Raw genomic sequence first — 21,799 nt, forward strand, 5'->3', positions numbered from 1 at the left:
TAGGGCACGAAAAATCTGCACCAGACCCCACCGTCCTTGCAATCCCAATCAACCAATCAGAGAGAGTGAGAGAGAGAGAGAGAGAGAGAGAGAGAGAGAACCCCAATCAACCAAACAGAGATCAGGTTGCAAAGATGGGTGGGTGTGATTGGTAAAAAGAGAGAGAGAGAGAGAGAGAGAGAGAGAGAGAGAGAGAATCATGAAAAAGAAAAACAAAGCCAACAAAACATTAAATAACCCCATGACAAAAAAAAAAATTAAATTAATGTTTTTGCTTTAAAGGACAAAAGACGGAAAAACAAAAAAACAAAGGTAAAACAAGGAGGGAAACATACAAAAGATTTAAACATTTTGAAAATCAAGAGGAAACACAATTGAGGCGTGAGTGAAAGAAACTGAAACGTGAACGAAAGGAAACGAAACGGGGGAGGAAACGACGTAAGTGAGAATAAAAATAAATTGAAAAGAGACAGACGAGGAGAAATAAAAAGAAAGAAAAGAAAAGGGTTGGATGATAAAGTCCTGGGGTGTAATATAGAGTGACAAAGAAGAGAGAGAGAGAGAGGAGAATAAAACTTGGAAAAATACAGAAAACGAACTGATGAAATGAAAGAAGACGGAAGTGTAATAGAGCCTGATAAAGAAAGAGAAAAAAGTGAGCGAGAGAGAGGGAGAGAGAAAGAAATTAAAGCTTGAAAGAAAATAGATGAGAATTAAGAAGAAAAAAAATCCAGAGTGTAAACAGCGGACGTGTAATATCCTCTGACAGGGAAGGAAAAAAGCGAGAAAGGAAAGAGAGCAAAAAGAAAGTGAGCGAGAGAGAAAACTTGGACGAAGACGGATGAGAAGTAGGGTAATAAAGAAAATAACTACCGGACTGAGAGAGAGAGAGAGAGAGAGAGAGAGAGAGAGAGAGACAGGATAACTCAATGGTGCGAGAAAATAGTGAGAAAAGAGAAAGTTGGAGAGAGACATGACCCCGAGCACCTTGTGAGAAAATGAGAAAGTGAGTGAGAGAGAAAGAGAGAGAGAGAGGGAGAGAGAGAGAGAGAGGCCTTAGAGAAGAATGGAGGATACGAAGAGAGAGACATAGAGACAGGAGAGAGAGACAAAGTGAGAAAGAGGGGGAGAAAAAATCCTTAAAGAGACAGAAAAATAAAGTGTAAACAGAAAAAGAGAATGTGAGAGAGACAGAGTAGAAAAATTATATGTAAAATGAGATAGATAGAAGGAAGAGAGAGAGAGAGAGAGAGAGAGAGAGAGAGAGAGAGAGAGAGACAAGGTGAGAAAGGGAGGAAGAGAGATACCAAGTGCGAAAGAAAGCAAGGAGAAAAGAAGAAAAGGTGAGAGGCAAAGGAGCAGGAAGGAGGATAAGAAGAGATAGAGAGAGGGAGGAGAGAGACAAGTTGAGAGATAGAGAAACGAAGACAGTGTGAGAGAGAAAGAGAGGGAGGAGAGACTAAGTGAGACAGGAAAATGTGAAAAAAGCAAGGAAAAGAGGTAAGAGACGCAATGAAGAATGGAGTGTAAGAAGAGAAAGAAACTGGAGAGAGAGAGGGAAGGAGAAAGGGAGACTAGGCTCAATGAGAGAGATAACCATGATACAACTCAACCATGATCATTGGGTTGAGTATTAATATCTCTCTGCTCTTCATGCTCTCCTTCAAGACCTCTTCTCCCACCCTCTTTCTTTCTCTCCCTCCTCCTCCTCCCCACCACCATCACCCTCCCTCCCATCATCATCATCACCACCAACAGCAGCAGCAGCAAGAAGAAGGTGAAGAAGTACCGAAGTTGAGGCAAAGTAAACAAGGGCTGGAGACACGGAGGGAGAACTTCGAAAAACTTCCCCAGCCTTTCGACTTTCCTAATCCTCACATCCCTCGCCGCGAAAGTCCGTCTCGTGGGGATCAGTTCTTGCTCCAAAGGTCAAAATCTCACCTATTTACATCGCCTGAGACCGCTAAGAAGGCAGAAAACATTAATAGTAAACGAGTACGTAGACACAAGCAACTAACAACGAAGAGACGAATTGTTAATGTAGATGGAGCAAGTTTTAATTCATCGTATAGAGGACTGGCGACGCTGGAAATGCACAGCCCTCCAGAATTCGCCAAACATAGCCACCGCTGCCTGAAGAGACACACGGGCTATCCAAAAACGGGTCCAAGGAAACACAGGACCCCAAAAGATAGCCCACAAAACCGCAAGACCCCCAAAACTAGCCCAGAAAACCATAAGGCCCCTCAAACAAGCCCAGATAATCGCAGGACCCCCCAAACTAGCTCAGACAACCGCAAGAACCCAAAAACTAGTCCCCAAAGCCGCAAGACCCCCAAAACTAGCCCTGAAAGCCGCAAGAGCCACCAAAATAGCCCAAAACCCCGCAAGAACCACCCAGACAGCCGCACCAAACGCCCCAGGAAACGTCGACGGTCGGGCCAACTCGGGGCGCTGAACCTAACTTGGCCCTCTCACCGCGCCGTCAAGGTCCCGGGCGATGTCACCCTGGGGGCCCTCATGATGGTCCACGAGAGGCACAGCGAGGTGGTCTGTGGCCCCATCATGCCCCAGGGAGGTGTACAGGCGCTGGAGGCCATGCTATACACCCTGGATCACATCAACAGCCAGCAGGACTTCATCAGGGGCGTCAAACTCGGGGCGCTGATCCTGGACGACTGCGACACTGACACCTACGGGCTGGAACAGGCCGTAGAGTTTATCAAAGGTGAGTGAGGGCGTGATTGGTGCAGGGGGTGAGTCAGAAGTTTGGCATTTTTGAGGCCGTAGAGTTTGTCAGAGGTGAGTGTAGGCGTGATGGGTGCAAGGGGTGATTAAGAAATTTGGCGCTTTTGATTTAGATGCATTTACTATACTCTTTTTACTTCAACTTGGCCCAGATTTTCGTCCTTTTGCAGGTATTTTTTACGTAACTCAGTGGCAGAAAAGGACAGTATTACGAGTCTGTGTACTTGCCATAGCACTTCTTCATGACTAGCATCATATTCTAGTGTTACTCTCTAATTACAGCTCACCAATGATCCTGTCTTAATAAAATCGCTTAGGGGGGAAGATAGAAAGGAGGGAGATAGATAGATAAATGAAGAGAGAGAGAGAGAGGGAGGGAGAATGAACGTTAGGAGAAGGAAGAGAGAAAGAGAATTACTGTAACAATAGAGCAATATTGGGAGTACAATAGAAACCATATGGTGGAGAACATCTGTCAGATTAGAGAGACAGTAATTCTGATTCTCTCTCTCTCTCTCTCTCTCTCTCTCTCTCTCTCTCTCTCTCTCTCTCTCTCTCTCACAACAAATACTTTAACTGTTCCGTGCTGTTAAATCTAAGACCTCAAAAGGGCACCTCGATTTCCCCGCCTCCCACCCCAAGCTTACACATTTTGCCCAATATTGCCTATATGATAAAATTTTCTATGTTTTTTTTTAATCGTATTTTCTCTCATTTTCTGTTTTTTCTTTCCATCTGTCACATTTTCTTTACCCTGTTTTCATTTCTGTTTTCCTCTACGTCTTCCATTTTCTTAGTGTTGTGACAAACTCGCCTTTTCTTTACATTTCTTGGGGTATTTTCGTGTTTTTCTTGAGCCTCCCCTGTTTGTCTTCCATTTTCTCAGCATTTTATTCATCTGTAATTGGTTTCCCCGTCCTATTTCGCCGTGTTTGGGGGAGAGATTTGCCCATTCCAGTCCTTTTCCAATCCTACTCCCACTTACTTTATTACATTTAGTACAGTTGGTGTGGGTAATGGATAATACTGTTACGTTTAGACTAATAATAGATTACGTAATTCCAACATGTACTGCGCTGACTGATGGTGCCTCTCTCTCTCTCTCTCTCTCTCTCTCCCCCAGCAATCAGTTTCTCTTGTCTCTTCATCTTACTCTCTTCTTTCCCTCTTTCTCCTTTTCTCCCTTCCTCTCTCTCAATATCTCCCTCTTCACATTTCTCCCTTCTCCCTCCTCTTCTCCTCTCTTCTTCCCTCATTTCCCTCCCCTTCCTCTTACCTTTCTCTCCCTCCCTCCCTTTCCTTTTCCCTTTGTATTTCTCAACTTCTTAAGCATCCATCCTCTTCCTTTGTGTCTCGTCTCCTTTCCTCTCCCTCTCTCATTTTCTCCCTCTCTCCTTTCCTCTCCCTCTCTCCTTTCCTCTCCCTCTCTCATTTTCTCCCTCTCTCCTTTCCTCTCCCTCTCTCATTCTCTCCCTCTCTCCTTTCCTCTCCCTCTCTCATTCTCTCCCTCTCTCCTTTCCTCTCCCTCTCTCATTCTCTCCCTCTCTCCTTTCCTCTCCCTCTCTCATTCTCTTCCTCTCTCCTTTCCTCTCCCTCTCTCATTCTCTTCCTCTCTCCTTTCCTCTCCCTCTTTCATTTCTCCCTCTCTCCTTTCCTCTCCCTCTTTCATTTCTCCCTCTCTCCTTTCCTCTACCTCTCTCATTTTCTCCCTCCAGTCAGTCTCCCTTCGTGTCCTCAAATACCTCCCAGACAGATCCTTTAATTCCACCCTCACCATCTCCTTCCTCTTCTCCTCTTCCTCCTCCTCTTCCTCGTCTTTCTCCCTCCCTTCCTCTCTGTCTTGCCTCCCTTCTTCCTGCTTCGCTCCCTTCCCTCCTTCTCCCCTCTGTTCTCCCTCCTTCCCCCTTCCCTCTCTGCCTGTTATTGTTCTTATCTCTCTCTCTCTCTCTCCCTCCCTCCCTCCCTCCCTCCCTCCCTCCCTCCCTCCCTCCCTCCCTCCCTCCCTCCCTCTCTCTCTCTCTCTCTCTCTCTCTCTTTCCCTTCTACATTTCTCTCTCTCCCTTCTACATTTCTCTCTCTCCCTTCTACATTTCTCTCTCTCCCTTCTTCTAGCCCTCCTTCTCAGCCCTCCCTTTACCTCTCTCCCCCTTCCTCTCACTCCTATTCCTTATTCTCCCACTCCCTTACTTTTATCATCTCCCTCTCTTCTTCTCTCCCTTCCTACCTCTCTTCATTCCTCCCTCTCTCCTTCTCTTCCTCTCTCCTTCCCTCCCTCTCTACTTCTCTCCCTCTCTCCCCTCCCTCCTTCTCTCCCTCTCTCCCCTCCCTCCTTCTCTCCCCTCCCTCCTTCTCTCCCTCTCTCCTTCTCTCCCTCTTTCCCCCTTTCCTCTTTCCTCCTCTCCCTCTCTCCTTCCCTCCCTCTCTCCTTCTCTTCCTTCCTCTCTCCTTCCCTTCCTCTCCGTCCCTCCATCTCTCCATTTCTCCCTCTCTCCTTCCCTTCCTCTCCGTCCCTCCCTCTCTCCATTTCTCTCTCTCTCCTTCCCCTCTCTCTCTCTCCTTCCCCTCTCTCTCTCCTTCCCCTCTCTCTCTCCTTCCCCTCTCTCCTTCTCTCCTCCCAATCTGTCTCCCTTCCTGTTCCTAAGTGCCTACCGTACAGATCCTTTAATTCCTCTCTCTCTCTCTCTCTCTCTCTCTCTCTCTCTCTCTCTTCCTCCTCCTCCTCCTCCTCCTCCCAATTACAACTGCCACATCTACCACGATCCACCACCATAACTACCACCATCTACCACCACAACTACCACCATATACCACAGCACCATCTACCTCCACAGTTACCACCACAACTACTACCATCTACCTCCGCAGTTACCACTATCTACTGTTGCAGTTACCACCATTTACCGCCTTAATTACCACCATCTACCACCGCAATTACCACCATCTACCACCGCAATTACCACTGTTCACCACCGCCACCACAACTACCACCATCCACCGCCACCATAACTACCACCATCCACCGCCACCATAACTACCACCATCCACCACCACCATAACTACCACCATCCACCACCACCACCACAACTATGACCATCCACAACCATCACCACAATTACCATCACCACAACTTCCGCCACCACCACCACCACCACCACCACAACAACAACTACCACCATCTACCACCACCATCTCCACCACAACTATCACCATACACCACCACCACCACAACTACCACCATCCATCAACACCACCACAACTACCACTGTCCACCACCACCACCACCACCACAACAACAACAACAACAACAACAACAACAACCATCCACCACCACCACAACAACAACAATCACCATCCACCACCACCACAACAACAACAATCACCATCCACCACCACAACAACAACAACAATCACCATCCACCACCACCATCCACCACCACAACTACCACCATCCACCACCATCACAACTACCACCATCCACCACTGCCACAACTATTAACATCCACCACCACCACCACAAGTACCACCATCCACCACCACCACCACAAGTACCACCATCCACCACCAAAACAACCACCACCATCCACCACCACCACAACTACCACCATCCATCACTACCACAACTACCACCATCCACCACTACCACTACTATTAACATCCACCACCACAAGTACCACCATCCACCACCACCACCACAACTATCACCATCCACCATCACCACCACAGTTACCACCATCCACCACAGCTACCACCATCCACCACCAAAACAACCACCACCATCCACCACCATCACAACTACCACCATCCATCACCACCACAACTACCACCATCCACCACAACTACCAGCACTTGACATTGCTGCCTGCATCCATCACAATTACGGGAATCGATGACTGTAGAACGATGAATTAAGGATAACGAGAGAGAGAGAGAGAGAGAGAGAGAGAGAGAGAGAGAGAGAAAGGTAAAGAGGACAGAGAAGGAGAATGAACAGAGGGGAGGGAGGAGGAAGAAAAAGGGGAAAAGAAGTAAGAGGAGGAAGAAAGAAGGAAAACGTGAGGAAAAGAGGAGGAAGAGGAAAGAGGGAGGGAGATAAAGGGAAAGGGGAGGAGAGGAAAGGTTATATAGAAGAGAGAAAGGAGGAGAGGGGAGAAAAAACAGAAGGGAGAGGAAAAAGAGAAGAGAGGGGAGGAAGTGGTGTGGGGGAGTGATAATGATGATGACGATGATGATGATGGTAATGATGATAATAATAATAATAATAATGATTCAGTTTGGCAATCCTACACACAACGTAAGATTATAAAACAGCGTAAATAAAGAGCCTATAACTCGTGGGGAAATTAGGAGACCAGGTAAATATTTATCATCACACACCTGAGTCGAATACCTGAGCCCTCCAGCACCTGTTCTCCCTCACACCTGTCCTCTCACCTGTCCTCTCAAACCTGTCCTCTCACACCTGTCCTACTTCCTGTCCTCTCTCACACCTGTCCTCTCTCACCTGTCCTTTCTCACACCTGTCCTCTCATACCTGTCCTCTCACCTGTCCTCTCTCACACCTGTCCTCTTATACCTGTCCTTTCTCACCCCTGTTCTCTCTCACACCTGTCCTTTCCCACACATGTCCTCTCTCACACCTATTCTCTCTCACGCCTGTCCTCTCTCTCACCTGTCCTCTCCCACACCTGTCCTTTCTCACACCTGGCCTCTCGCACCTATCCTCTCTCACACCTGTCCTTTCTCTCACCTGTCCTTTCTCACCCCTGTCCTTTCTCACCCCTGTCCTCTCACCTGTCCTCCCCCACACCTGTCGTCTCTCACACCTGTCATCACACCTGTCCTCTCACCTGTCCTCTCACCCCTGTCCTCCCCCACACCTGTCCTCTCTCACACCTGTCCACTCTCACCTGTCCTTTCTCACACCTCTCTTTTCTCACCCCTGTCCTCTCTCCCCTGTCCTCTCTCACACCTGTCCTCTCTCACACCTGTCCTCTCTCACACCTGTCCTCTCACACCTGTCCCCTCTCAAACCTGTCCTCTCTCACACCTGTCCCCTCTCAAACCTGTCCTCTCTCACACCTGTCCTCTCACACCTGTCCTCTCAAACCTGTCCTCTCTCACACCTGTCCTCTCTCACACCTGTCCTCTCTCATAGTGACCCCTCTCACTGTGATTACCTTTCTGTTTTAATTATGTGTCTTTAAAAAAAAATTAATGTGTTTTGTTTTCTATGGTTACTACTACTTGATGATTTTACCTGCCCTGAGAGAGAGAGAGAGAGAGAGAGAGAGAGAGAGAGAGAGAGAGAGAGAGAGAAAGAGAGAGTGAGAGAGGCGCGCGCACACACACACACACACACACACACACACACACACAAGAAAACTTGGAGTATATAAATAATTGTATGTGTGTGTGTGTGTGTGTGTGTGTGAGAGAGAGAGAGAGAGAGAGAGAGAGAGAGAGGGGGGAGGGAGGGAGGGGGGACACTAGAAAACTTGGAGTATGAATGAATGTATCTATCTATCTATCTCTATCTGTATATATATATATGAAAGAGAGAGGGAGGGGGGGGCAAACTGAAAGAGAGGTGAAATAAAGAAATGTTATGTGTAAAGAAGAGAGAGAGAGAGAGAGAGAGAGAGAGAGGAAAGGAGGAAAGTTGGGCTATATTGGAGGGGAAAAAGGCAAAGCTGACAAGGCATATTACGGAGACAGGGAGAGAGAGAGAGAGAGAGAGAGAGAGAGAGAGAGAAGGGGAAGTAAGGAAGGAGGGAAGAGGGAAAGAAATGAAAGAATGAAGGGAAGAGAGAGAGAGAGAGAGCTGGGGGAAGTAAGGAAGGAGGGAAGAGGGAAAGAAATGAAAGAATGAAGGGAAGAGAGAGAGAGAGAGAGAGAGAGAGAGCTGGGGGAAATAAGGAAGGAGGAAGAGGGAAAGGAAAGAATGAAGGGAAGACGGAGAGGGGAGAAGAAAGGAAGGAGGAAGGAGGGAGAGAAGAAAGAAATGAGGGAAGAGGGAGGGAGGAGAGAAAAGACGGAGGAGGGGAAGAGGAAAAGAATTACCTGGGGAGGAGGGAGAGGAGTGGAGGGAAGGGGGAGAGGAAAGTAGAGGAAGGAAGAAGGAAGGAGAAATTGAGGTAGTGAAAAAGTGATGACAGTTTGATAAATAGATAGGTAGGTAGGCAGGTAAGTAGGTGGGTAGATAGGTAAGTAAGATGGTAGGTAGGTAGGTAGGTAGAGAGAGAGAGAGAGAGAGAGAGAGAGAGAGAGAGAGAGAGAGATCCCTTATGCACTATTTCCAACACTTAACACCCTTTACCGAATGAATGTATGTATGAATGTATGTATGTATGTATGTGTGTACGTCATTTGTGACATTTGTGTGCGTGTGTATTTCTCATTGTCCATGCAAATAGATATTCTCTCTCTCTCTCTCTCTCTCTCTCTCTCTCCACGTATAGGTAGGTAGACATAGGTATAGATAGATAGAGATAAGTAGGTATTTTGTGTGTGTGTGTGTGTGTGTAAAATGAGTGAGTGCGTGTGTTTGAGTGTATTTGCGTGCGCTTTACATAATCTCACAGGCACTCTTCCCCCAAGCATAGAAAACGTAAACATTTGCCCTTGACTTGAAGGGGGGGTTAGGCAGACTCAACCCCACCCTGAATAAAACACACACACACACACACACACACACACACACACACACACACACACACACACACACACACACACAACAAAACAAACACACCACGCGTCCTCAGGCTAAACTAGAAAAAACACCAGGCATGGAATTAAAAAAACGATGCCCCCGTGGTGTTTATACATCAATATTGTCACTGAAAAAACACGGTGAATGAAAACAGATGGAATTCACACACACACACACACACACACACACACACACACACACACACACACACACACACACACACACACACACACACACAATCAGCGGTGTTTATAATTATCTTTTTTTTTACTGAAATTAAAGGAATTGATCCTAAACAAACGTGGAATAAGAAAATTGATTAGGCAGATTGATTGTGTTTAGACAGTATGACGAAAACAGGGATTGCGTGTGTGTGTGTGTGTGTGTGTGTGTGTGTGTGTGTGTGTTTTATGTACGGGAACGACTCTCATTACTCTCTCTTCCTCCATAATATTTGCCACAGCCTAGGAGGAATTTCTTGTATTATGATAAAGCTTTTCTACACACATGCTGCTCCTTGAAGCTCTTAGGCACTGTCCATACTTTTAGAGCTTTACTGATCTATTTTATTAATTTTTAGCAGTTTCTGAGCTCATGTCACGTGTCCTTTTGCAGCTTCACGCAGCTCACTGGGAGAATAAGACAATGCTACGGCTCTAATTCTTCTCCATAGCACTTCTTCGTGACTAGCATCATATTCCAGTGTTAATCTGTAGTTAAAAATGAACATTCAAGATGGAGAGATGGCAATTTTAGGCCAAGATAAAATGAAAAGAGTGTATCAGTTCCATTCCTCGGCTCATCAAACCCTAACGCCTGTTCCTTAGCGAATTATTTTGGGGTATGGCTGGTTAGTATACGTTGTTTATGCAGAGTATGGCGATATTGGAAGGATTCATGTAACGGAAAAGGATAGTAAGGTGTAATAAATAAAATAAATCGCTGAGAGAGAGAGAGAGAGAGAGAGAGAGAGAGAGAGAGAGAGAGAGAGAGAGGATGCTTGTGAAATTGAAGGGGAGTAAGATGGGGATGTCAGGGGAAATGCAAAATAGAGGAAGAGGGGAGAGACAGTAAAGGACAGGGAGAGAGACAGCAAACAAGGGGAGAGAGAGAAAGAGAGAGACAGACAGACAGACAGACAGACGTTTACGAACAGAATACCCAAGCAGAAGACTCTCTCCACACACACACACACACACACACACACACACACACACACACACACAGATACATACATAGATAGATACACTACCCTGTCATATAAACTTTCCTTATATCCCTCCCTATAATGGTGACCGGAAGTATAAGACAGCGTTGGCCGGAAGTATAAGGCAGCGTTGACCGGCAGTATAAGGCAATGGTGACCGGAAGTATAAGGCAGTGGTGACCGGAAGTATAAGGCAGTGGTGACTGGAAGTATAAGGCAATGGTGACCGGAAGTATAAGGCAGCGTTGACCGGAAGTATAAGGCAATGTTGGTCGGAAGTATAAGGCAGTGTTGACCGGAAGTATCAGGCAATGGTGACCGAAAGTACAAGGCAGTGGTGACCGGATATAAGTGTTGACCGGAAGTATAAGGCTTGGTGACCGGAGTATAAGGCAGCGTTGACCGGAAGTATAAGGCAGCGTTGACCGGAAGTATAAGGCAGCGTTGACCGGAAGTATAAGGCAATGGTGACCGGAAGTATAAGGCAATGGTGACCGGAAGTATAAGGCAGTGTTGACCGGAAGTATAAGGCAGTGTTGGCCGGAAGTATAAGGCAGTGTTGGCCGGAAGTATAAGGCAGTGTTGACCGGAAGTATAAGGCAGTGTGACCGGAAGTATAAGGGAATGGCAAATGCTTCGAATATGTTTGATCAGACGCATCCTTATTATCCATTTCGGCTCAATATTCCTTTAATTGGAAACGTGGTATTGATTTACACCACTTGATAATTTTACAGAAGTCTTGATGTTGGTTTAGTCTTTCATTTATAGGGTTGAGTTATTTATTTATTTGATTTATTTTAACCCCCATGGACTTCAGGAGACTGGACACTTCAGGCGGTCGCTCCCGGAGGTCTTTTGTTGAGCTTATTTAGGTGTGTGTGTGTGTGTGTGTGTGTGTTTGAGAGAGAGAGAGAGAGGGGGGGGGAGAAATGTGATGATCGAAGGAGAAAGCGATGATTAGAGGGGAGAAGTTAGGAGATGAAGGAGACGAAGTGAGCGGAGAGAGAGAGAGATAGAGAGAGAGAGAGACGAAGTGAGCGGAGAGAGAGAGAGAGAGAGAGAGAGAGAGAGAGATGAACATTAGAAGAAAAGAAGAATGATGAGGGGATGAAAGGGACATTTGGGGAGAGAGAGAGAGGGGGTAAACGAAAGTGAGAGAGAGAGAGAAAAGAATAAGTGAGTGAGAAATGGAAGAATGGAGGAAGAGAGAGAGAGAGAGTGAAAAGAATACTGTGAGAGAGTGAGAGATGGAAGAGTGGAGGAAGAAAGAGAGAGAGAGAGAGAGAGAGAGAGACGTTGAGATAGAGTGATGCAGGGGGAACATTAAAGAGGAACTTAGGAGCTGAGAAAGAGAGAGAGAGAGAGAGAGAGAGAGAGAGAGAGAGATACAGAAAGGGAAATGAGGAGAGGAAGAGATTGAAAGGAGCAGAACAGGAAATGAAAGAGAGAGAGAGAGAGAGAGAGAGAGAGAGAGAGAGAGAGAGATGCAGAAGACACAGTAATAATGAAAAAGAAAGAGGGGTGAAGGAGAAGGGAAGGAGAGGAAGGAACAGGGAGAGGCAAGGAAGGAGAGAGTTACATAGATCACACAGACATAGCGACCTTTTTTTGATGGTCCTGCCTTCATTATTATTATTATTATTATTATTGTTATTATTATTATTATTATTATTATCATCACCATCATTATCGTCATCATTTTCATTATCCATTTTTATTATTATTTTTATCATCATCGTCATCATTATTATTATTATTATTATTATTATTATTTTATCATTTTTATTATCTTTATCATCATTATTATTATCATCATCATCATCATCATCATCATCATCATCAACCATTGCATACTAAACTGCGAAATCAGTCGTACAGGAAAATAAGGAGAAGAGTGCATGCAGGACTGAAATATTTGGTGATAATTTTCAATGAACTTAAGACAGTAGTACGAAAAAGAAGCAACGATAATTTTGCATATGTATATATAAATACACTGAGTTACTATATAGGAAACTCATTTATTAATTCAATGCTTTGGAGTAATGCCCAAGTTAATTTAATCATTTTTGCTCAACTTTCAGTGATTTCGAACAAAATATCACTTTTTTAAAACGGTATACATAATTATACAGTCCATTTCCATATTTTTAAACTTCAGATTATTCCTACGTAACGTTAAAATTCTTCTTTATATTTATTTTCTTATTTCTCGTAATTATGTTCTCAGTCATGCTTTCCCTTAAAATTTTCCGTAAGCCCGTTTCAGTAATAACATAGTTTCCTGCATTTTGACTGACCTTAGATTAATTACATATTTTTAAGCTACTTTCTCATGGATATTATTTAGTGCAACTCGGAAGAAAAAGTCCATATCTCCGTTATCAATCTTATTACTAGCGAGCAGGCGTAGCGAAGCGATGTTTACGTTCAGCTGAGAAATGAGCGGCCTGACACGACCTTTTTTTGATGTCCTGCCTTCATTATTATTATTATTATTATTATTATTATTGTTGTTGTTGTTATTGTTATTATTATTATTATTATTATTATTATCATCATCATCATCACCATCATCGTCATCATTTTCATTATTATTATTATTATTATTATTATTATTATTGTTGTTATTGTTATTATTATTATTATTATTATTATTATTATCATCATCATCATCACCATCATTATCGTCATCATTTCATTATCCATTTTTATTATTATTTTTATCATCATCACCATCATCATCGTCATCATTTTCATTATCATTATTATTATTATTATAATTATTTATTTTTTTATCATTTTTATTATCTTTATCATCATTATTATTATCATCATCAACATCAACATCATCAACCATTGCATACTAAACTGCGAAATCAGTCGTGCAGGAAAAAAAGGAGAAAGGGTGCATGCAGGACTGAAATATTTGGTGATAATTTTCTATGAACTTAAGACAGTGGTACGAAAAAGAAGCAACGATAATTTTGCATATATATATAAATACACTGAGTTAGTATATAGGAAACTCATTTATTAATTCAATGCTTTGGAGTAATGCCCAAGTTAATTTAATCATTTTTGCTCAACTTTCAGTGATTTCGAACAAAATATCACTTTTTTAAAACGGTATACATAATTATACAGTCCATTTCCATATTTTTAAACTTCAGATTATTCCTACGTAACGTTAAAATTCTTCTTTATATTTATTTTCTTATTTCTCGTAATTATGTTCTCAGTCATGCTTTCCCTTAAAATTTTCCGTACGCCCGTTTCAGTAATAACATAGTTTCCTGCTTTTTGACTGACCTTAGATTAATTACATATTTTTAAGCTACTTTCTCATGGATATTATTTAGTGCAACTCTGAAGAAATAGTCCTTATCTCCGTTATCAATCTTATTACTAGCGAGCAGGCGTAGCGGAGCGATGTTTACGTTCAGCTGAGAAATGAGTGGCCAGACACGACACAGCCCGACCTCTGTGGTTTTCAGAGGCTAATAACTTTTCTACTTCGTGAGATAGAGAAGAGGTTTTTTCAGCAGGTAGTAGATACGTTCAATAGATGTTGTTTTTAGTTATATATGTACTCATGAGGCCAAAGAAACTCCTTGGAATTCCAGGTTTCCAGGGGAGTATACTGTGGGCTTCAGTTGACGTGCTCCTTCATGAAATTGGATTTTAAAAGATTTCCCTTTGTAACACTATATTCTCTTGCCTGAAATCCAACAGTTAGATATCGGATATTATGCTCATAGTTTTACATGAATGTTTTTTCTATGTTCAGTGGGTGATATCAGCAAAGGTAATCGCCCCATTTCTGTGTTTTATCATTCCATCAATAGCCAAGCTTTTACCGACGCAGTTCGTTGACACGGCAAGTCGGGAGCAGAGAACTGAGCTTTGCGCTTATGGTAAATGCTACCGTGTCTCGCTATATCCACTGCTCGTCTGAACTGTCTGCTTGCATCCCTCCTCTACTACGGCTGGCATGGGGCACCCGTCTAGCAACAAACTCTCATCCCTTTTCTCTCCAGCTCTCTAATGCAAGAGTTAACCATTACTCCCAGTCCTTCATGTATGCAACAGGTCAACTCTGGAGCTGTCTCCCTCTGTCTGTATTTCCTACTGCCTACGATCTCCAGTCTTTCAAACGCAGTGTGTCCAGGCATCTCGAAATGAACAGTTCTTGATATTGGCTCTCTTGTCTTTCGTGTGTGTGGGAGGGGGGGGGGGAACAGTTTACAGGCTCCTGGCATTTGGTTCCTTCTTCCTTGCATTAAAAAAAAAACACACACACACACACACAAAAAGCGCCGTGAATATTTATACGTTGTCCAAAACACGCGCCAGCTCCTTTTGCGGGATCGTGCTGAGCCATTGAGTACTGAAACATTCTTGATGGTGACTGTTGAAAGTTTACACCAAGATGAAACTATGATGACAGGCTTATGTACAAACGCTCGCTCGCTCGTCACGCTAAAAAAAAACTCACTCTGCAGGTCATGATCTTGAAGTATTATTAAGATTCCTTCCTCATCGACGTTTGGATACTTGTGTAAGGGGTAAAAATCGTGTTCATTTTAATTATCCCAGGTCTCTTTCTTTCTCTTTCATTTTTCTTTCTTTATCTATATCAGCTTATCTATCTGTCTGTCTGTTTATCGATCTGTCTTCCTATCTATATAGATTTATCTGTCTCTGTCTATCTACCTGTGTCTATCTATATTTATTTATTATATTTATTTTAGAGTTGAAGGATGGAATTTTGCTTTATCCGTATTTAAGTAGGAAGCCCAGAATTGTACTGATGTATTCCAAGTGCGGTTTGAGAGAGAGAGAGAGAGAGAGAGAGAGAGAGAGAGTACTTCAGGGCTATTCAACAGGCGATCTGGCCCTTGAGTCGTTGTTCATAGCCTTTTGACACACCCGGAAGAAGGTAAATAAACAATATAAACAAACAGAAAAACAGAGAACTTTGCATTTTTCATCGTATTTATGTGCTTAGCGGAAAATATAAAAACAAATTATTATTATATATGAATTTTTCGTTTCCGTTCTATATATAATTGTTTAGATAAAGGAAAAAATGGAGGTAAAATAAATAAATAAATAAATGTGTCAATCTGAGTGTCATAATTCGGCCCTGCTCCTGAAGTTTTTTATTTTATTATTATTATTATTATTATTATTATTATTTTATTATTATTTTTTACTTGAATAGCCCTGGTCTACTGTCTTCTGTTTTATTATCTCCAGCTGCTTAATATATTACAGAAGTTCAGGATATTAATAAGTAACTTCCAAGAACTTCTGATCGCCTTGGATAAAGCTTGAAGGGTTATATTTAGTACAAAGGGAGCACAGAGGGAGTACAAAGGGAGCATAAAGGGAGTACAAAGGGAGCACAATGGGATTACAAAAGGAGTACAAAGAGAGCATAGAGGGAATACAAAGGGAGCACAAAAGGAATACAGAGGGAGCACAAAGGGAATACAAAAGGAGTACAAAGGGAATACAAAGGGGGTACAAAGGAAAGCAGACAGCAATAGACTTGTTGGCCCTTTTGTGGCTGTTTGGTATAGGGACTTTGAAACAGAGAGAGAGAGAGAGAGAGAAAGAGAGAGAGAATAGAAGGATATATGAATGAAATATAAAGAGGGAGAAAGCGACTTACGGCAGAGAGAGAGAGAGAGAGAGAGGGAAGAGGGTGGATGAGATGGTGTGAATGGAATATAAAGAGGAAGAAGGGATGTGGGCCGAGAGAGAGAGAGAGAGAAAGAGAGAGAGAGAGAGCACATGAGGAAGTGGGAAGAGAGCAATAGGATTAACAGTAGCAAAGGAATTAATACAATAGATTGATTAGTTACCTTTGTTCTCAGGTCAGGAGAGAGAGAGAGAGAGAGAGAGAGAGAGAGAGAGTAGATGATGAAAGAAGTATATTTGATTAAAGGAAGTAGGTGGAGAGAGAGAGAGAGAGAGAGAGAGAGAGAGAGAGAGAGAGAGAGAGAGAGAGAGAATAATAAAAGAAACATTTGATCGAAGGAGATAGGTGGAGGGAAAGAGAGAGAGAGTAGTTAAGCCTGATAATCCGTTCCCTGAAGCCGCCAGACCTTCTAAGGGCCACACACCATCACATGTCACCACTTGGCCGCTAAGACCCACAGTCCGTATTGAATACATGCTACTGCTGTCTGAGTCATGGCTGGTGTGATGGTAGTAGTAGTAGTAGTAGTAGTATATGATGATGATGAAGATGATTATTTTATTATTATTATTATTGTTATTATTATTATTTTACTAATTATTATTATTATTATTATTATTATTATTACTCTTCAAGGCTGCCAATTTCTGATCGATGTCAAAAGGCCAGAAATGGGTCATAACTCGGGAACTGGTGGCCCGATTGGACTGGAAATTGTTTTAGTCTTCAAGTGAGAACATTTTAGCGGTACCTTGGTCTAACAAAAAATTACAATACAATGCGCTGTTTTTGTTGTGTTACGGCCACAAACGGACAAACCAACAAACATACGGAAATCAGCTCATTGTATAGATTGCTACTACTACTACTACTATTATGACACTGAAATACAAAAGTGGTGTATAGTAATAGTGTATCGTAGTAAGAGTGTATAGTAGTTGTAGTAGCAGTAGTAGTGGTGGTGGTGTATCGTAGTAGTAGTGGTAGTAGTAGTTTTGTATCATAGTAGTAGTAGTGGTGTATCGTAGTAGTAGTAGTGGTGTATCGTAGTAGTGGTGGTGGGGTATCGTAGTAGTAGTAGTAGTGTATTGCAGTCACAGTAAATGTAAACAGTAGCCCAGTTCCCTCAGATGAAAACAGGGGGTTAATTTAGTTCTCCCTATTTCTGTCATTTCACTAAAAGCGTCATCTTCACTATCATTGGAAACCGATAGCACTTATCAGGTTACGGCTCTATTTGGTCGGGTATTAGAGAGAGAGAGAGAGAGAGAGAGAGAGAGAGGAACAGACAGACAGGCAGACAACAGAGAGAGAGAGGGGGGGGGGGATTGGGAGGAACAAGAAAAACGAGAGAAATGAAGAATAAGAAGAAACAGATGAAACGAAGAGAGAGAGAGAGAGACAGACAGACAGAGTGAGACAGAGACAGAAAGAGAAGGGTAATGGTAGGAAATCAGAGAGAATGAAAGGAAGAGTGAATGTGAGACAGATAGATAGGTAGATGGATAGATTGATAGAAAAATTGACAGGTGAGGGCAGCCATCATCCACTCACTTGATGTAGTCCTGCCTACTTCATGTCTCTCATTCTTTTTCTGTGCTCCTCTCTAGCACCTTCTCCCCTTCCTTCCTGTCACTCTTTCTCACTCCTCTTTCCACTTCAGATGTCTCTACGCTGAGTGACAAGCCAAATTGTTTCCTTTAACCCTGGAATCCATTTACAGTGCTGGTTGGTAATAATATAAAGGGGTGCTGTGGAGCCTTCTATGGTGTCTTTGTTAACTGGTGGATGGGTGCAAAAGCGGCGTCCATCCAAGAGCCAAGCCTCCACATTCTTCCCCCCGCCTAGCTGTGACGAGGCGCTGTCTGTTGCACGAGAGGGCGCTGCGGCGGCGATGGCTTGTGTAGGCTTGATGTGTCTCATTGGCCAGCAGACGAACAGACAAAAACAGAAGCTTACAGACAGACAGACAGACAGATAGAAACAGAAGCAAACAGACAGACAAACAGAAGCTAACAGACAGACAGACAAACAGAAGCTAACAGACAGACAAGCAGACAAACAGAAGCAAACAGACAGACAAATAGAAACAAACAGAAGCAAACAGACAGACAGACAAATAGAAACAAACAGAAGCAAACAGACAGACAGAAACAGAAACATACAGAAACAGACAGACAGACAGAAACAGAAGCTAACAGACAAAAACAGAAACTAACAAACAGACAGAAAAACAGAAGCAGATAGACAGACAAAAACAGAAGCAAACGGACAAACAGAAGCTAACAGACAGAAGCAAACAGACAGACAGAAACAGAAACTAACAGACAGACAGAAACAGACAGACAAACAGAAGGTAACAGACAGACAAACATACAGACACGGAAACAGAAACTAACAGACAGACAGACAGACAGATAGAGCTTATTTCTGCGTTTTTTTTTTTTTTTTTTTTTTTTGGGTGTAAATCCAAACGCTTTTTAAAGTGGTTTATTTTCTCCATTTTTCTTTTTTTTCTTTTTTTTTTTGTACATCTAGGGAAAATCTGGGGGGATTTTCGTTGGATTCTGAGAGACAGTGAGAGTTGTGTGAATTAGAGAGAGAGAGATAGAGAGAGAGAGAGAGGATGGAGCGTGAATGAGAGAGGAAAAGAGAGAAGGGGTGTGGGATTGCAGGTCAGTGAACAGAAAAGGAATGGAGAGAGAGAGAGAGAGAGAGAGAGAGGGGGGGGGATAAAGAGAGTGAAAGAATGTGAAAGTGAGAGAGGAGAGGGGTGAGTGGGAGGGGGAGGGAGTGAGCGCAGGTAGAGCAGGTGAGAGAGAGAGAGGGAGAGAGGGGGGGAGATGGAAAAATGTGAGTGAAAGAAAAATACAGGGAGGAGGAAGAGGAGCCTAGAGGTGAGGGAGAGGGAGGGGAAAGGGAGAGGGAGGGGGAGGGGAGGAGGGAGGGGGAGGGGGAGGGGAAGATATTAGCCCAGGATCCGGTGTTAAGCTTCCTGAGGCTGGCTCTCTCTCTCTCTCTCTCTCTCTCTCTCTCTCTCTCTCTCTCTCTCTCTCTCTCTCATTTTTCTTCTGTCACTGAATAGTTTAATTACCTGCGTCGTGAGTTGCCAGGTATATGAGAGTAGCGCGTGCTTAATTTTTTTTTTCCCATTAAAAATTTCGGATAAAAACTTTGACTTAAATTTTATACCAATATATTTTTCTGTGTGTATATCCTCCCCCCACACCTACACAAGTACACATAAATTCGTACATACATCATACACTCATACACACACATACATACACCCTCATGCACGTACACAGTCACACACACGCATATACTTACACCCTCATGCACTTACACATTCATATGCACATTGATATATATATACACATACATATACATACACAGTCACACACATACACACCAGCCCGCGCACACAACCATCACACATCCTAAAATCATTCTCATTCATCCGACACACACACACACACACACACACACACACACACACACACACACACTTTGCTTATCTTCTCTTCCTTCATACCTTTCATTTTACACACACACACACACACACACACACACACACACACACACACACACACACACACACACACACAGTTTCGTGGTGCTCTGGCCTTACAATCACCATCCTCACCGTAGCTTGTACAGCCATTGTCGTTTTTACCTGCGGCGATACCAACAGGTCTATAGGTGTTACATGTGGGGGATCTCTCTCTCTCTCTCTCTCTAAGGAAAGTTTGAATATCTGCTTTTGAAGAATAAGCGATTTTCTGGTGATTATACAAAGTTGCTCAGCGTGAAATATTGAGTTGATTTTACATATTAGGTGTTGCATCAGTTATTGCATAGTTTCGCCTTAGATTTGGGAAGGTATGGATTGGCTCTTCTTGTCGTCTTTATCATTGTTTGTGCTTTTGTTGGCTTTATATTTACCTTCGTATTTAACGCTGTCTCGGTAAAGTGTGGAGGTGTTATCGTGTGCTCTCTCTCCGTTTTGTGTGTGTGTGTGTGTGTGTGTGTGTGTGTGTGTGTGTGTGTGTGTGTGTGGTGTAGTTGTTATCGTTTGCTGTCTCTTCGTTTTGTGTGTGTGTGTGTGTGTGTGTGGGTGGGTGGGTGGTGGGGTTGTTATCGTTTGCTGTCTCTTCGTTTTGTGTGTGTGTGTGTGTGTGTGTGTGTGTGTGTGTGTGTGTGTGTGTGTGTGTGTGTAATTACTGCCATCACCATTGTTTGTAATTACCATCCTATGTAATTACCATAGCCTGTGAAGTTGTTTTCGTGTGTGTGTGTGTGTGTGTGTGTGTGTGTGTGTGTGTGTGTGTGTGTGTGTGTGTGTGTGTGTTTTATTGTTTGCAAGCGTTGTCATTTTTGCTGTGTGTATTGGCAGTTGTAATTTATCTTATCTTTTATCATTTATCATTATCTCTGCTATCACCCTCGTCAATAATACACCTGCGTCACCCCTTGTAGGCGATAATTGCACAGGTAAATGCCGATGAGTGATGTGATTATGCTAACAGACCAGCACTCTTGATTGGAAGAGAGAGAGAGAGAGAGAGAGAGAGAGAGAGAGAGAGAGAGAGAGAAAATTATGAAGAAGAGAGACAGACACAGAGGTGAGAGGGGTGAGTAGGTGAGAGAGCATGATTGGGAAGAAAAAGAAAGGAAAGAGACAGACAGACAGACAGATAGAGTGAGAAGGTTGGAGAGTATGAAGTGGCAGATGAGAGAGAGAGAGAGAGAGAGAGAGAGAGAGAGAGAGAGAGAGACAGACAGACAGACAGAGAGACAAGGCAGATAGATGAGAAGGTAAGAGAGAGTATGAAGGGGCAGATGAGAGAGAGAGAGAGAGAGAGACAGAGAGAGAGATAGGAAGGGGAAGGAAAGGAATGAGGGCGGAAGATATTGTATGACTTGAATATAAAGAGGGTGAAAGGGATATGTGGAGAGAGAGACAGGCAGACAGACAGACAGACAGACAGAGATGGAGAATGGTTAAAGTTTGCATACTTTCGCAGCTACCATTACACACACACACACACACACACACACACACACACACACACACACACACACACACACACACACACACACACACACACACACACACACACACCGCCTTGGATTGTAATTGTGCTTCATCAAATTCAACATATCCACACCAGACAATATATATGAAGGAAAAGAACATTGTATTTGCCATATTAAAATGCGAAACTAGTCACGAGGAAGTGCTAAAAGAAAGGACGTAGATCCGTATTATTGCTCTGTTCTGCCACTGAGCTAGTAAGAGGTTAACACTATGATGCTAGTCACGAAGAAGTGCAGTGGAGAGGGTGTAGAGCCGTAGTATTGTCTCTTTCGGCCAACTTACCTCTATAGAAAGATTAATACTAGAATATAATGCTAGTCA

At 43.2% G+C, this 21,799-nt stretch overlaps 1 protein-coding gene across 1 annotated transcript in view; it reads left to right on the forward strand.

Annotated features, from left to right (window-relative positions):
• The first annotated feature begins 2,505 nt into the window (after nucleotides 1-2,505).
• LOC145399460 (metabotropic glutamate receptor 6-like) overlaps nucleotides 2,506-21,799 on the forward strand; it is a 53,936-nt gene continuing 34,642 nt past the window's right edge. Inside the window, exon 1 of the mRNA XM_080272070.1 lies at nucleotides 2,506-2,728. Within this exon, the coding sequence (XP_080128196.1) occupies nucleotides 2,521-2,728 (208 nt within the window). The 5' untranslated portion in view covers nucleotides 2,506-2,520. The remainder of the gene's footprint in view (nucleotides 2,729-21,799) is intronic.

The sequence above is a fragment of the Coenobita brevimanus genome, chromosome 49, assembly GCF_032717465.1.
Source record: "Coenobita brevimanus isolate Jiangsu-jjx chromosome 49, ASM3271746v2, whole genome shotgun sequence".
NCBI lineage: Eukaryota > Metazoa > Arthropoda > Malacostraca > Decapoda > Coenobitidae > Coenobita > Coenobita brevimanus.